Source organism: Mustelus asterias, unplaced genomic scaffold (genome assembly GCF_964213995.1).
Source record: "Mustelus asterias unplaced genomic scaffold, sMusAst1.hap1.1 HAP1_SCAFFOLD_618, whole genome shotgun sequence".
NCBI classification, from domain to species: domain Eukaryota; kingdom Metazoa; phylum Chordata; class Chondrichthyes; order Carcharhiniformes; family Triakidae; genus Mustelus; species Mustelus asterias.
The window spans coordinates 79,517-95,376 of record NW_027590567.1 but is presented as its reverse complement, the minus strand read 5'-3'; the positions used below and the strand labels follow the sequence as shown (position 1 = coordinate 95,376).

Genomic DNA, 15,860 nt, shown 5'->3' with positions numbered 1-15,860 from the left:
TGAGCAGCGACTTTTTCCTCCTTGTTGATCGGTCGGGGCTGTGGGCCTCTAATCGGGCGTTCACTGCTCGGCGGCCTCTCTCTCTCTTTCTCTCCGCACCCGGCGTTCGCCTCACTCGACCTCGAGCATCGCGGCGCAGCGGAATAGGCCGGAGGCTACTGCGCCTGCGCCGCTGCCTCCTTGACCCCTCCTCCCCCCGCCCAGCTGATTGGTTCCCCCTTCCCGGTCCCAATCCCCCGCTCTGAATGGCGGAGCGCAGTGTCAATCAGGTTGGGTCACTGTCCCCGCCCCCTCACCGCCTTTTTCCCCTTCCTGATTGGACCGTCCCTGGTGTCGTAACCCCGCCCCCATTGGCCAGCCTTCACGTCGATCACAATGCATCACAATCCCCGCTCTCCCTCCTTCGCTGATTGGTCGGACCACCGCCCCGCCCCCCTGAACAATCAGATGTCGTCACAAAGCAAGCTCCTACTCCTCCTCTTGCTCATTGGCTCCTCCGCCTGCACGGTCATGATTGGCTACAGCCCCCGTCAATCAAACCGCTCCTCCCCATCCTGATTGGTTCTCCCCTTCCCTTGCCACTCATTGGCCAGACACCCGCCCCCCGGCGCCCAGCCGCTCCCCTATTGGCCCCAGCAACCATCCATCAGAGAGAAGCAGCCAATGGGAGAGTGAACGCCCCGTCCTCCTTTGTCCCCAATGCAGCCCAGTCGTGCGGGCGGGCTGGAGATAAATGTCGTGGTTCACAGACACTCCAAGCTGGGGAGCTGGGCGGGAGGGACGGAAATATGTTATTCTAGTTAGCCAAGTTCTCCCCACCTGTTACTATTTTGAATGATATTAAATATTTTTGCACCTTGGTCATAATTACTGATGATATATCCAACTTCTCGCGTCCCCATTTCAAAACCATTAGAGGTCATAAAGGTCACCATTGAGCCTGTGGGATCTTTCCCTGTAATCTGACAGTGCACTGTGCCGGGGAAAGATTCACCCTTTAACTTGAGGTGAAACAAAACCTGCTGAAACAGGAAGGTGGGTGAGGTCGTACCAAAACACCTCTGCTCGGAGACCAGCCCATGTGATCTGGTGGCCATGGGGGGGGGTCGAATCCCGACTGGATTACTGGTCGCCACGCTGGCAGAAGGACGTGGAAGCTTTGGAGAGAGTGCAAAGAAGGTTCACCAGGACGTTGCCTGGTCTCGAGGGTGTTGACTGTGAGGAGAGGTTGGATAAACTAGGATTGTTTCCACTGGAAAGACTGAGGGGAGACCCGGTCTACAAAATGATGAGAGGCGTAGACAGGGGGGAGAGTCAGAGGCTTTTCCCCAGGGTGGACGTGTCAATTACACCGGGGGGGGGGGCACAGGTTCAAGGTGAGAGGGGGGAAAGTTTAAGGGAGATGTGCGGGGGAAGTTTTTCACGCAGAGAGTGGTGGGAGCCTGGAACGCGCTGCCAGAGGAGGTGGTGGAAGCGGGTACATTAACAACATTTAAGAGGCATCTGGATGGGTCCATGAATAGGGAGGGAATGGAGGGATATGGACCGAGTAAGGACAGGTTTTTTCCTTAGTAAGAGCATCATAATTGGCGAGGGCTGAAGGGCCGAAGGGCCTGTTCCTATGCTGTACTGTTCTTTGCTCTTTGGATGGACTGAAAGCACAAGTGACGGTTCTCACACAGGAACGGGACAGCAGCCTTTAGAGAGCTGAAGAAAGAGGGAGAGAGAGAAAGAAAGAAGTTGCTGCTGTGTGGAGAAGGCCGGTTTTGTGTCAACAATCAAGCAGGATGCTGGTGGGAGTTTGTATATTCCATCCGAAACGCAGAGGGAGTGGGAGGGGGGGCCGACCTGACAGGGGTTTCGGAGATTGAAGGTCCCAGTCTGAGCCTCGCTGCTGGAAGTTAGGATCTGGTTCTCGCAGGCGAGTGGAAGGACACTGGAAGTCTCAACCTGTCCTGGTCCCTCCACGCCGACACTATAAGTTAAGAAAGCCCCACCAATGCCTCAAACATCTCAGGAAATTTGGCATGTCAGCTACAACCCTCACCAACCTTTACACATGCACCATAGAAAGCATTCTTTCTGGTTGTATCACAGCTCGGTATGGGGCTCCTGCTCTGCCCAAGACCGCAAGGAACTACAAAAGGTCATGAATGTAGCCCAATCCATCACGCAAACCAGCCTCCCATCCATTGACTCTGTCTACACTTCCCGCTACCTCGGGAAAAGCAGCCAGCAAAATCAAGGACCCCACGCATCCCGGACATTCTCTCTTCCACCTTCTTCCGTCGGGAAAAAGATGCAAAAGTCTGAGGTCACGTACCGACCGACTCAAGAACAGCTTCTTCCCTGCTGCTGTCAGACTTTTGAATGGACCTACCTCGCATTAAGTTGATCTTTCTCTGCACCCTAGTTATGACTGTAACACTACATTCTGCACCCTCTCCTTTCCTTCTCTATGAACGGTATGCTTTGTATAGCATGCAAGAAACAATACTTTTCACTGTATCCCAATACATGTGACAATAATAAATCAAATCAAAAATTTGATTTGATTTATTATTGTCACGTATTGGGATACAGTGAAAAGTATTGTTTCTTGCGCGCTATCCAGACAAAGCATACCATTCATAGAGAAGGAAAGGAGAGGGTGCAGAATGTAGTGTTACAGTCATAGCTAGGGTGTAGAGAAAGATCAACTTAATACAAGGTAGGTCCATTCAAAAGTCTGACAGCAGCAGGGAAGAAGCTGTTCTTGAGTCGGTCGGTACGTGACCTCAGACTTTTGTATCTTTTTCCCGACGGAAGAAGGTGGAAGAGAGAATGCCCGGGGGTACGTGGGGCCCTCGATTATGCCGGCTGCTTTCCCCGAGGCAGCGGGAAGTGAAGACAGAGTCAATGGAGGCTGGGTTTGCGTGATGGACTGGGCTACATTCACAACCTTTTGTAGTTCCTTGTGGTCTTGGGCAGAGCAGGAGCCCCATACCAAGCTGTGATACAACCAGAAAGAATGCTTTCTATGGTGCGTGTGTAAAAGTTGGTGAGGGTCGTAGAATCAACTAAGCGTGGCGGGGAGCGGTGAATGTGCGGGAGACTGGGAGGGACAGAGGGAATGTTCCTGCAATGCCGTACGTCTGTCAGAAGTGTGACGCACAATGAAAGGGGTTATAAAACGTACGTCGATTGCGCAGATACCCAACGTGGTTTGTTGTTTGCAATAAAAGTCTCGGAACGTGAAATCGTCTCCTTGGGTTCTTTTCGATGCATGCTGGGAATTTGATCTCTTTGCAAACGGTCTCCACTCAAATGACAAAGGAACATTCGGGACAAGTAGCCAGATATTTGATCCGAGCGGTAACTTCACAGGAGAGAGAGAGCGGTGGAGAGGTTGAGGGGGAGAATTCCAGAGGTACTCCGGTTTCCTCCCACAGTCTGAAAGACGTGCTGGTTAGGGTGCATTGGCCGTGCTAAATTCTCCCTCAGTGTTACCCGAACAGGCACCGGAGTGTGGGCGACTGGGGGATTTTCACAGTAACTTCATTGCAGTGTGAATGTAAGGCTACTTCTCACACCAATAAATAAACGGAAACTTTTTTTTTACATTAGCCTAGGGGCCCCCCAGGCAGCTGAAGGCACGGCCGCCAATGGCGGAGCGATGGGAATCGGGGGATGCTCAAGAGGCCGGAATTGGAGGAACGCAGAGATCCCGGAGGGTTGTAGGGACAGGAGGAGGGTTACAGAGATAGGGAGGGGGTGTGGGGGGCTGGAGGAGGTTACAGAGATAGGATGGGGCTGGAGGAGGTTACAGAGATAGGGAGGGGCTGGAGGAGGTTACAGAGATAGGGAGGGGCTGGAGGAGGTTACAGAGATAGGGAGGGGCTGGAGGAGGTTACAGAGATAGGGAGGGGCTGGAGGAGGTTACAGAGATAGGGAGGGGCTGGAGGAGGTTACAGAGATAGGGAGGTGCTGGAGGAGGTTACAGAGATAGGGAGGGGCTGGAGGAGGTTACAGAGATAGGGAGGGGCTGGAGGAGGTTACAGAGATAGGGAGGGGGTATAGGGGCTGGAGGGTGTTACAGAGATAGGGAGGGGGTGTAGGGGCTGGAGGAGGTTACAGAGATAGGGAGGGGGTGTAGGGGCTGGAGGAGGTTACAGAGATAGGGAGGGGGTGTAGGGGCTGGAGGAGGTTACAGGGATAGGGAGGGGGTGTAGGGGCTGGAGGAGGTTACAGAGATAGGGAGGGGGTGTAGGGGCTGGAGGAGGTTACAGAGATAGGGAGGGGCTGGAGGAGGTTACAGAGATAGGGAGGGGCTGGAGGAGGTTACAGAGATAGGGAGGGGCTGGAGGAGGTTACAGAGATAGGGAGGGGCTGGAGGAGGTTACAGAGATAGGGAGGGGGGTGTAGGGGCTGGAGGAGGTTACAGGGATAGGGAGGGGGTGTAGGGGCTGGAGGAGGTTACAGAGATAGGGAGGGGGTGTAGGGGCTGGAGGAGGTTACAGAGATAGGGAGGGGGTGTAGGGGCTGGAGGAGGTTACAGAGATAGGGAGGGGGTGTAGGGGGCTGGAGGAGGTTACAGAGATAGGGAGGGGTTGTAGGGGGCTGGAGGGTGTTACAGAGATAGGGAGGGGGTATAGGGGCTGGAGGAGGTTACAGAGATAGGGAGGGGGTGTAGGGGCTGGAGGAGGTTACAGAGATAGAGAGCGGGTGTAGGGGGCTGGAGGAGGTTACAGAGATAGGGAGGGGGTGTAGGGGCTGGAGGAGGTTACAGAGATAGGGAGGGGGTGTAGGGGCTGGAGGAGGTTACAGAGATAGGGAGGGGGTGTAGGGGCTGGAGGAGGTTACAGAGATAGGGAGGGGGTATAGGGGCTGGAGGGTGTTACAGAGATAGGGAGGGGGTGTAGGGGCTGGAGGAGGTTACAGAGATAGGGAGGGGGTGTAGGGGCTGGAGGAGGTTACAGAGATAGGGAGGGGGTGTAGGGGCTGGAGGAGGTTACCGGGATAGGGAGGGGGTGTAGGGGCTGGAGGAGGTTACAGAGATAGGGAGGGGGTGTAGGGGCTGGAGGAGGTTACAGAGATAGGGAGGGGCTGGAGGAGGTTACAGAGATAGGGAGGGGCTGGAGGAGGTTACAGAGATAGGGAGGGGCTGGAGGAGGTTACAGAGATAGGGAGGGGCTGGAGGAGGTTACAGAGATAGGGAGGGGGGTGTAGGGGCTGGAGGAGGTTACAGAGATAGGGAGGGGGGGTGTAGGAGCTGGAGGAGGTTACAGAGATAGGGAGGGGGTGTAGGGGCTGGAGGAGGTTACAGGGATAGGGAGGGGGTGTAGGGGCTGGAGGAGGTTACAGAGATAGGGAGGGGGTGTAGGGGCTGGAGGAGGTTACAGAGATAGGGAGGGGGTATAGGGGCTGGAGGAGGTTACAGAGATAGGGAGGGGGTGTAGGGGGCTGGAGGAGGTTACAGAGATAGGGAGGGGTTGTAGGGGGCTGGAGGGTGTTACAGAGATAGGGAGGGGGTGTAGGGGCTGGAGGAGGTTACAGAGATAGGGAGGGGGTGTAGGGGCTGGAGGAGGTTACAGAGATAGGGAGGGGGTGTAGGGGCTGGAGGAGGTTACAGAGATAGGGAGCGGGTGTAGGGGGACATTAATGTGAGAACGAGAGCTGATTGGAAAGTTGAATTCCGGTTTAATTGGTACATTTACACATCACTTAAATAAAATTAACCAAAAACATAGCGAAACACTGAGACGTTTAGACCTTTCTGAAGCTGCTCGCTGACATTCCAACACTCCCAGTCCCCCAGTTCCCCTGTCAGTAAGTGCTCTTGTGACCTGTGAGGATGTAGAGATTACTCTGGGCGTTTGGATTGTCTGTCGGTGTACTCTCCAGAATAATATCCCTGTGGGAAGAGAATCCAGCAATGTTAGCAGGCGGTAATCCCACTCTTACTACCCACACACGCTGGCCACTCGATCCATCGAACCAATTCCCTCCACTCCCTGCAGTATTTCCTTCCCACATATTTATTCTTCAGGAAGCGTAAAGGAGAACATGCCCCTGTCTCCACCAACCGGAACGAAGTGGAAAGGGTCGAGAGCTTCATGTTTCTCGGTGTCCAGATCACCAACAACCTGTCCTGGTCCCCCCCACGCCGACACTATAGTTAAAGCCCCACCAACGCCTCTACTTTCTCAGAAGACTGAGGAAATTTGGCATGTCAGCTACGACTCTCACCAACTTTTACAGAAAGCATCCTTTCTGGTTGTATCACAGCTTGGTATGGGGCTCCTGCTCTGCCCAAGACCGCAAGGAGCTACAAAGGGCTGTGAATGTAGCCCAATCCATCACACAAACCAGCCTCCCGTCCATTGACTCTGTCTCCACGTCCCGCTGCCTCGGGGAAAAGCAGCCAGCATAATCAAGGACCCCCACGCACCCCGGACATTCTCTCTTCCACCTTCTTCCGTCGGGAAAAAGATACAAAAGTCTGAGGTCACGGACCGACCGACTCAAGAACAGCTTCTTCCCTGCTGCTGTCAGACTTTTGAATGGACCGACCTCGCATTAAGTTGATCTTTCTCCACACCCTAGCTATGACTGTAACACTACATTCTGCACCCTCTCCTTTCCTTCTCTATGAACGGTATGCTTTGTCTGTATAGCGCGCAAGAAACAATACTTTTCACTGTATCCCAATACATGTAACAATAATAAATCAAATCAGTCGAGGTTGGTGTCCCCTCCCTCTCGTGGATCTAATTGAGGAGAGTTTAAGATGATTAAAGGATTGGATAGGGTCGATAGAGAGAAACTATTTCCTCTGGTGGGGAGGTCGAGAGTCCAGAACACGGCACGGGGGCGGAGGGACAGAATATTAAAATGGGAGCCCGCCCGTTCAGGGGGGAAGCTGTTCTCCGTGGAGAAGTTCCTCGACAGGCCAGTGGGTTTAGAATTGGTTTTATTTTGCGGGAATACCCCTGCAGCTGCCCCCAGGCCAGCATCCCCTCCGAACATTAGCCCTCGGTTCCGGCCTAATCCCGATCAGAGGGCAGCTGTGAAAGCCCGTGCGCGCACACCCTGTACCGTTCCTGCCTCACCCGACCCACCTTTCCATCCCACCTCCTTCGGCAGATGGTGCCCGGCAGCTGACTGACTGCAGTAGGCATCGCCTGGTACCCTCGCAGCTGCCAGGGCATTGGCCGGAGCGGAAGGGGTGTGCAGCCCAGTGGTGAGGAGCGACGGACCCCTCCCACCCGCACTGGAGGAGTCCCGGGAAAAGGTGGGGGAGCCACCCTCCCGCCGGACTGTGGGATCTTCCTGTGCGCCTTGCCTCAGCACCGGTGGCTGGAGTGTTGCGCTGGCACAAGCTGTTGATTGGCCCTCTCTACACGTCACGCGTGGAATGGCAGGAGCTTGTCTCGATCCGCGGCTGTGTCCTAGATGTCCCGACCCCCATAAATGTCTTACTGATAACTGGGACACACAGCGACAGAACTGCTCACCTCTGAGTACCCAACACTCGAAACATTCTGGTTTCATCCGTTATCTCCTGGGTTATCTACAGAGAGAGTTCAAAACAAGAATCAATATTTCCCCCTGCACCAATCCCCATTCATTTACCCACCAGTCCTGCACCCCAGTGTTATACAGTGACAGGCCCGTCCCCATCAGTACTGTACCCCAGTGTTATACAGTGACAGGCCCGTCCCCACCAGTACTGTACCCGTGTTATACAGCGACAGACCCGTCCCCACCCGTACTGTACCCCAGTGTTATACAGCGACAGACCCGTCCCCACCCGTACTGTACCCCAGTGTTATACAGCGACAGACCCGTCCCCACCCGTACTGTACCCCAGTGTTATACAGCGACAGACCCGTCCCCACCCGTACTGTACCCCAGTGTTATACAGCGACAGACACGTCCCCACTAGTACTGTACCCCAGTGTTATACAGCGACAGACCCGTCCCCACCAGTACTGTACCCCAGTGTTATACAGGGACAGACCCGTCCCCACCAGTACTGTACCCCAGTGTTATACAGTGACAGACCCGTCCCCACCAGTACTGTACCCCAGTGTTATACAGGGACAGACCCGTCCCCACCAGTACTGTACCCCAGTGAAGCAGTAAATATTACCTGATTTGTTTGTAGACTTTGTCCTTGCATGCCGTGTCTCCAGAAGGCAAGGACACTGTCCTGTAGGCAAACTGCACAATGGGAAACAAGTCTGTGAGTAGATGCACAGAGTTCACATCAACCCTCCCTCTCTCGTGAAGATAATGGCAATTTAAACTACAAAGGGAAAGGAAACCTTTGTCCTTCTCCTGCTTCTGTTTACTCTGTTACGAGTCATAGAGTCGTAGAGGTTTACAGCATGGAAACAGGCCCTTCGGCCCAACTTGTCCATGCCGCCCCTTTTTTTTAAACCCCTAAGCTAGTCCCAATTGCCCGCGTTTGGCCCATATCCCTCTATACCCATCTTACCCATGTAACTGTCTAAATGCTTTTTAAAAGACAAAACTGTACCCGCCTCTACTACTACCTCTGGCAGCTCGTTCCAGACACTCACCACCCTCTGTGTGAAAAAATTGCCCCTCTGGACCCTTTTGTATCTCTCCCCTCTCACCTTAAACCTATGCCCCCTAGTTTTAGACTCCCCTACCTTTGGGAAAAGATATTGACTACCTAGCTGATCTGTGCCCCTCATTATTTTATAGACCTCTATAAGATCACCCCTCAGCCTCCTACGCTCCAGGGAAAAGAGTCCCAGTCTATCCAGCCTCTCCCTTATAACTCAAACCATCAAGTCCCGGTAGCATCCCAGTAAATCTTTTCTACACTCTTTCTAGTTTAATAATATCCTTTCTATAATAGGGTGACCAGAATTGCACACAGTATTCCAAGTGTGGTCTCTCCCTAGAACACAAACCATCAAAGTCCTGGTTGTTTCTATAGATATGACTCTTGGGCCTTCATCGCGAGAGGATTTGAGTCTCGGAATAGCAGGAAAGGGTGGGAAAAGATCTCTCCCTGTGTGTATCCATTGCTCCCTCTGCCAAGTGTGGAAATAGAGATGTTTTACTACAACTGTATAGGGCGTTGGTGAGGCCACACCTGGAGTATTGTGTGCAGTTTTGGTGTCCTTATCTGAGGAAGGATGTCCTTGCTATAGAGGGAGCGCAGCGAAAGTTTACCAGGCTGATTCCTGGGATGGCAGGTCTGTCATATGAGGAGAGACTGAGTCGGTTAGGATTATATTCACTGGAGTTTAGAAGAGTGAGAGGGGATCTCATAGAAACTTATAAAATTCTAACAGGGTTAGACAGGGTAGATTCAGAAAGAATGTTCCCAATGGTGGGGGGAGTCCAGAACTAGGGGTCACAGTTTGAGGATAAGGGGGTGAACCTTTTAGAACTGAGGTGAGGAGAAATTTCTTCACCCAGAGGGTGGTGGAATTCACTCCCACAGAAAGTAGTTGAGGCCAAAACGTTGTGTGATTTCAGGAAGGAATTAGATATCACTCTTGGGGCGAAAGGGATCGAGGGATATGGGGGGAAGGGGGGGAATCAGGATATTGAATTTGATGATCAGCCATGAACAAAATGAATGGTGGGGCAGGCTCGAAGGGCCGAATGGCCTCCTCCTGCTTCTAGTTTCGATGTAACGGGTGTTTTTGTGGTGTCCTGACAAACCAGGACAGGCAGAAGCTGTGACCGGGACTGCAGCAATATCTGAGGATAAGGGTGGATCATTTCTCTCGCAGGATACAGTCAGTGGAGGACAGTATTGCCGTGTGGGTGATCGGCCCAATCAGAGGGTTTGGGGCTTGGGGCGTGAGCGACAGGACAGTTAGCGGATCACCCCCATCCGGATCGGGAGCTCGCCGTTCACCGCCGTTACCAGGGAAACGGGCCGCGGCCGATCTCAGACCCGGGTACTCACCGACAGTCTGCACACAGAAGCGGAACGTCAGCTCAGCGCCCAACCTGTGACAAAGCTCTCCCTGCAGATTTACAATCTTCACACAGTCTGAAAAAGGCCAAAACACGCGTCATACAGCACCCCATCTCCCCAAACCCACTCCCCCCCCGCATCTCCCCAACTCCATCCCACAGTGCGGCGCTCCCTCAGCACTGACCCTCCCACAGTGCGGCGCTCCCTCAGCACTGACCCTCCCACAGTGCGGCGCTCCCTCAGCACTGACCCTCCCACAGTGCGGCGCTCCCTCAGCACTGACCCTCCCACAGTGCGGTGCTCCCTCAGCACTGACCCTCCCACAGTGTGGCGCTGCCTCAGCACTGACCCTCCCACAGTGCGGCGCTCCCTCAGCACCGACCCTCCCACAGTGCGGCGCTCCCTCAGCACCGCCCCTCCCATAGTGCGGCGCTCCCTCAGCACCGACCCTCCCACAGTGCGGCGCTCCCTCAGCACCGACCCTCCCACAGTGCGGCGCTCCCTCAGCACCGACCCTCCCACAGTGCGGCACTCCCTCAGCACTGACTCTCCCACAGTGCGGCGCTCCCTCAGCACTGACCCTCCCACAGTGCGGCGCTCCCTCGGCACCGACCCTCCCACAGTGCGGCGCTCCCTCGGCACTGACCCTCCCACAGTGCGGCGCTCCCTCAGCACTGACCCTCCCACAGTGCGGCACTCCCTCAGCACTGACCCTCCCACAGTGCGGCGCTCCCTCAGCACTGACCCTCCCAGTGTGCGGCGCTCCCTCAGCACTGACCCTCCCACAGTGCGGTGCTCCCTCAGCACTGCCCCTCCGACAGTGCGGCGCTCCCTCAGCACTGACCCTCCCACAGTGCGGCGCTCCCTCAGCACTGACCCTCCCACAGTGCGGCGCTCCATCGGCACTGACCCTCCCACAGTGCGGCGCTCCCTCAGCACTGACCCTCCCACAGTGCGGCACTCCCTCAGCACTGACCCTCCCACAGTGCGGCGCTCCCTCAGCACTGACCCTCCCAGTGTGCGGCGCTCCCTCAGCACTGACCCTCCCACAGTGCGGTGCTCCCTCAGCACTGACCCACAGTGCGGCGCCCCCTCAGCACTGACCCTCCCACAGTGCGGCGCTCCCTCAGCACTGCCCCTCCGACAGTGCGGCGCTCCCTCAGCACCGACCCACAGTGCGGCGCTCCCTCAGCACTGACCCTCCCACAGTGCGGCGCTCCCTCAGCACTGACCCTCCCACAGTGCGGCGCTCCCTCAGCACTGACCCTCCCACAGTGCGGCGCTCCCTCAGCACTGACCCTCCCACAGTGCGGCGCTCTCTCAGCACTGACCCTCCCACAGTGCGGCGCTCCCTCAGCACTGACCCTCCCACAGTGCGGCGCTCCCTCAGCACTGACCCTCCCACAGTGCAGCACTCCCTGGGAAATGTTAGCTTGGATATTAGGGTTGAAGTCTTGAGAGGATTGCAATGTGAAAGACTTACTGTCAATACAGACAAGAACACTGTCTCGGTCCAGCTGTGACACGTGGCTAGCATTCATCAGTGAGGTCTCTTAAAATAAAAGAACAGAGTTCAGCACGGGGTTAGATACAGAGTAAAGCTCCCTCTACACTGTCCCCCATCAAACACTCCCAGGACAGGTACAGCACGAGGTTAGATACAGAGTAAAGCTCCCTCTACACTGTCCCCCATCAAACACTCCCAGGACAGGTACAGCACGGGGTTAGATACAGAGTAAAGCTCCCTCTACACTGTCCCCCATCAAACACTCCCAGGACAGGTACAGCACGGGGTTAGATACAGAGTAAAGCTCCCTCTACACTGTCCCCCATCAAACACTCCCAGGACAGGTACAGCACGGGGTTAGATACAGAGTAAAGCTCCCTCTACACTGTCCCCATCAAACACTCCCAGGACAGGTACAGCACGGGGTTAGATACAGAGTAAAGCTCCCTCTACACTGTCCCCCATCAAACACTCCCAGGACAGGTACAGCACGGGGTTAGATACAGAGTAAAGCTCCCTCTACACTGTCCCCCATCAAACACTCCCAGGACAGGTACAGCACGGGGTTAGATACAGAGTAAAGCTCCCTCTACACTGTCCCCATCAAACACTCCCAGGACAGGTACAGCACGGGGTTAGATACAGAGTAAAGCTCCCTCTACACTGTCCCCATCAAACACTCCCAGGACAGGTACAGCACGGGGTTAGATACAGAGTAAAGCTCCCTCTACACTGTCCCCATCAAACACTCCCAGGACAGGTACAGCACGGTGTTAGATACAGAGTAAAGCTCCCTCTACACTGTCCCCCATCAAACACTCCCAGGACAGGTACAGCACGGGGTTAGATACAGAGTAAAGCTCCCTCTACACTGTCCCCATCAAACACTCCCAGGACAGGTCCAGCACAGGGTTAGGTACAGAGTAAAGCTCCCTCTCCACTGTCCCCCATCAAACACCCCCAGGACAGATGCAGCACGGGGTTAGATACAGAGTAAAGCTCCCTCTACACTGTCCCCCATCAAACACTCCCAGGACAGGTACAGCACGGGGTTAGATACAGAGTAAAGCTCCCTCTACACTGTCCCCCATCAAACACTCCCAGGACAGGTACAGCACAGGGTTAGATACAGAGTAAAGCTCCCTCTACACTGTCCCCCATCAAACACTCTCTCTCTCTCTCCGTCTCTGTCTGTTTGTCGCTCTGTCTCTCTCTGCCTGTTTGCCTCTCCCCCCGCCTCTGCCTCCCCCCCCCCCCCCCCCCCCCCCGGCCTCTGCCTCCTCTTCTCCCTCCTCCTCCGCCCCTCCCTCCTGTGTGTGATGTGTGGCGGTCACCGTACCTGTCCGTGCCTCCGTGTCGAGCGAGCCAGACGCGTTGACCTGAACGGTGTCGAACTGTAAGACCTTGTTGGGTTGGGTCGGAGCCCGGACCCCCAGACACACGTGTGGGTACTCCTCGCCAGGGAAGACCAACAGCTCGAAGATTTGAAGAGGATTCGGGAGCGCCAGGCCAAACTGCTGAGTGAAGAGTCGAGAGAGAGAGAAGCTGCCTTCAGATTGTCGAAACTTTTCATCCCGCACTCATCAGGACAAACACTAGAACACCAAACTCCAACAACAATTTACACTGCAGGAGAAGAGGGCGCTGATTGGTCGGCACGTCGACACTGATTGGCCGAGACATGACCGTGGGGAAAGCAGGGGCCAATCAGCAGGTACAGTGGCAAGATGATGCCATTTGGCCCCTCAAGCCTGCCCCGTTATTTATTGTGATCGTGACTGATCTCCAGGTTAACGTTACATCCCTGCGCCGTCCCCACATAAAAGACACAAAAGTCTCTCGCTCTCCTCCGTCTCTAACATTCAGAATGATTAAACCTCCACACTCCCCCCGGGACAGAGAATTCCAAAGGTTCACCACCCTCTGGCTGAAGACATTCATAGAATCCCTGCAGTGCAGAAAGAGGCCATTCGGCCCATCGAGTCTGCACCGACCACAATCCCACCCAGGCCCTATTCCCGTAACCCCACATATTTACCCTGCTAATCCTCCTGACACTAAGGGACAATTTAACATGGCCAATCCACCTAACCCGCACATCTTTGGACACTAAGGGACAATTTAACATGGCCAATCCACCTAACCTACACATCTTTGGACACTAAGGGACAATTTAGCATGGCCAATCCACCTAACCTACACATCTTTGGACACTAGGGAGCAACTTAGCATGGCCAATCCATCTAACCCCCACACCTCTGGACACTAAGGGGCAATTTAGCACGGCCAATCCACCTAACCCGCACCTCTTTGGAGTGTGAGAGGAAACTGGAGCATCTGGAAGAATCCCATGCAGATACGGGGAGAACGTGCAGACTCCGCACAGACAGTGACCCAAGCCAGGAATCGAACCCGGGTCCCTGGTGCTGTGAGGCAGCAGTGCTGACCACTGTGCCACGAAGCCGCCCCCTTCCTCCTCATCCCAATCTAAAACATCCGACCCCTTATCCTAAGGCTGTGATCTTTGACAGTACGGCGCTCCCTCAGCACTGACCCTCCCACAGTGCGGCGCTCCCTCAACACTGACCCTCCCACAGTGCGGCGCTCCCTCAGCACTGACCCTCCCACAGTGCGGCGCTCCCTCAGCACTGACCCTCCCACAGTGCGACGCTCCCTCAGCACTGACCCTCCCACAGTGCGGCGCTCCCTCAGCACTGACCCTCCCACAGTGCGGCGCTCCCTCAGCACTGACCCTCCCACAGTGCGGCGCTCCCTCAGCATTGACCCTCCCACAGTGCGGCGCTCCCTCAGCACTGACCCTCCCACAGTGCGGCACTCCCTCAGCACTGACTCTCCCACAGTGCGGCACTCCCTCAGCACTGACCCTCCCACAGTGCGGCGCTCCCTCAGCACTGACCCTCCCACAGTGCGGCACTCCCTCAGCACTGACTCTCCCACAGTGCGGCACTCCCTCAGCACTGACCCTCCCACAGTGCGGCGCTCCCTCAGCACTGACCCTCCCACAGTGCGGCGCTCCCCCAGCACTGACCCTCCCACAGTGCGGGGCTCCCTCAGCACTGACCCTCCCACAGTGCGGCGCTCCCCCAGCACTGACCCTCCCACAGTGCAGCGCTCCCTCAGCACTGACCCTCCCACAGTGCGGTGCTCCCTCAGCACTGACCCTACCACAGTGCGGCGCTCCTTCAGCACTGACCCTCCCACAGTGCGGCGCTCTCTCAGCACTGACCCTCCCACAGTGCGGCGCTCCCTCAGCACTGACTCTCCCACAGTGCGGCGCTCCCTCAGCACTGACCCTCCCACAGTGCAGTGCTCCCTCAGCACTGACCCTCCCACAGTGCGGTGCTCCCTCAGCACTGACCCTCCCACAGTGCAGCGCTCCCTCAGCACTGACCCTCCCACAGTGCGGCGCTCCCTCAGCGCTGACCCTCCCACAGTGCGGCGCTCCCTCGGCACTGACCCTCCCACAGTGCGGCGCTCCCTCGGCACTGACCCTCCCACAGTGTGGCGCTCCCTCGGCACTGACCCTCCCACAGTGCGGCGCTCCCTCGGCACTGACCCTCCCACAGTGCGGCGCTCCCTTGGCACTGACCCTCCCACAGTGCGGCGCTCCCTCAGCACTGACCCTCCCACAGTGCGGCGCTCCCTCAGCACTGACCCTCCCACAGTGCAGCGAAAGATAAAGTTTACCTTTTTGAGAAGCATGAATTTCTGGAGTGGCTCATACCACTGGAACATAATAATGGCGCTGTCCAGGACACCACACAGAAAGGTACACTTTGTATAGGGATTCCTCACTGCAGCAAACAAACAGAGAGCCACAATCAAATCCACAGCAATGCCCCAGATACTCGGGAGTGAGTTACAGACTGGAATCTAATCGAGGGGTTCGGGGTGGTTTATATATAGAATAACAGATACCCAGGAGTGAGGTACAGACTGGAATCTAATTGAGGGGTTCGGAGTGGTTTATATATAGACTCACAGATACCCGGGAGTGAGTTGCAGACTGGAATCTAATCGAGGGGTTCAGGGTGGTTTATATATAGAATAACAGATACCGAGGAGTGAGTTACAGACTGGAATCTAATCGAGGGGCTCGGGGTGGTTTATATATAGAATAACAGATACCCGGGAGTGAGTTACAGACTGGAATCTAATCGAGGGGTTCGGGGTGGTTTATATATAAATAACAGATCTCCGGGAGTGAGGTACAGACTGGAATCTAATCGAGGGGTTCAGAGTGGTTTATATATAGAGTAACAGATACCCGGGAGTGAGTTACAGACTGGAATCTAATCGAGGTGTTCGGGGTGGTTTATATATAGAATAACAGATACCCGGGAGTGAGTTACAGACTGGAATCTAATCGAGGGGTTCGGG

The 15,860-nt window shown here is 55.4% G+C and overlaps 1 protein-coding gene across 3 annotated transcripts in view; it reads right to left on the bottom strand.

The window, feature by feature from the left end:
- Nucleotides 1-5,657: 5,657 nt before the first annotated feature.
- Nucleotides 5,658-15,860, bottom strand: part of LOC144487145 (mitogen-activated protein kinase kinase kinase kinase 3-like) — a 66,419-nt gene continuing 56,216 nt past the window's right edge. For 2 of the 3 annotated variants that reach the window (XM_078205204.1, XM_078205206.1), the window contains exons 25-31: nt 15,168-15,274; nt 12,799-12,976; nt 11,436-11,504; nt 9,941-10,027; nt 8,135-8,205; nt 7,497-7,552; nt 5,658-5,893 (exon numbers count right to left, since the gene is read on the bottom strand). In XM_078205204.1, coding sequence (XP_078061330.1) covers nt 5,806-5,893; nt 7,497-7,552; nt 8,135-8,205; nt 9,941-10,027; nt 11,436-11,504; nt 12,799-12,976; nt 15,168-15,274 — 656 coding nt within the window. In that variant the 3' untranslated portion in view covers nt 5,658-5,805. The remainder of the gene's footprint in view (nt 5,894-7,496; nt 7,553-8,134; nt 8,206-9,940; nt 10,028-11,435; nt 11,505-12,798; nt 12,977-15,167; nt 15,275-15,860) is intronic. The other variant, XM_078205205.1, reaches the window with a different exon arrangement.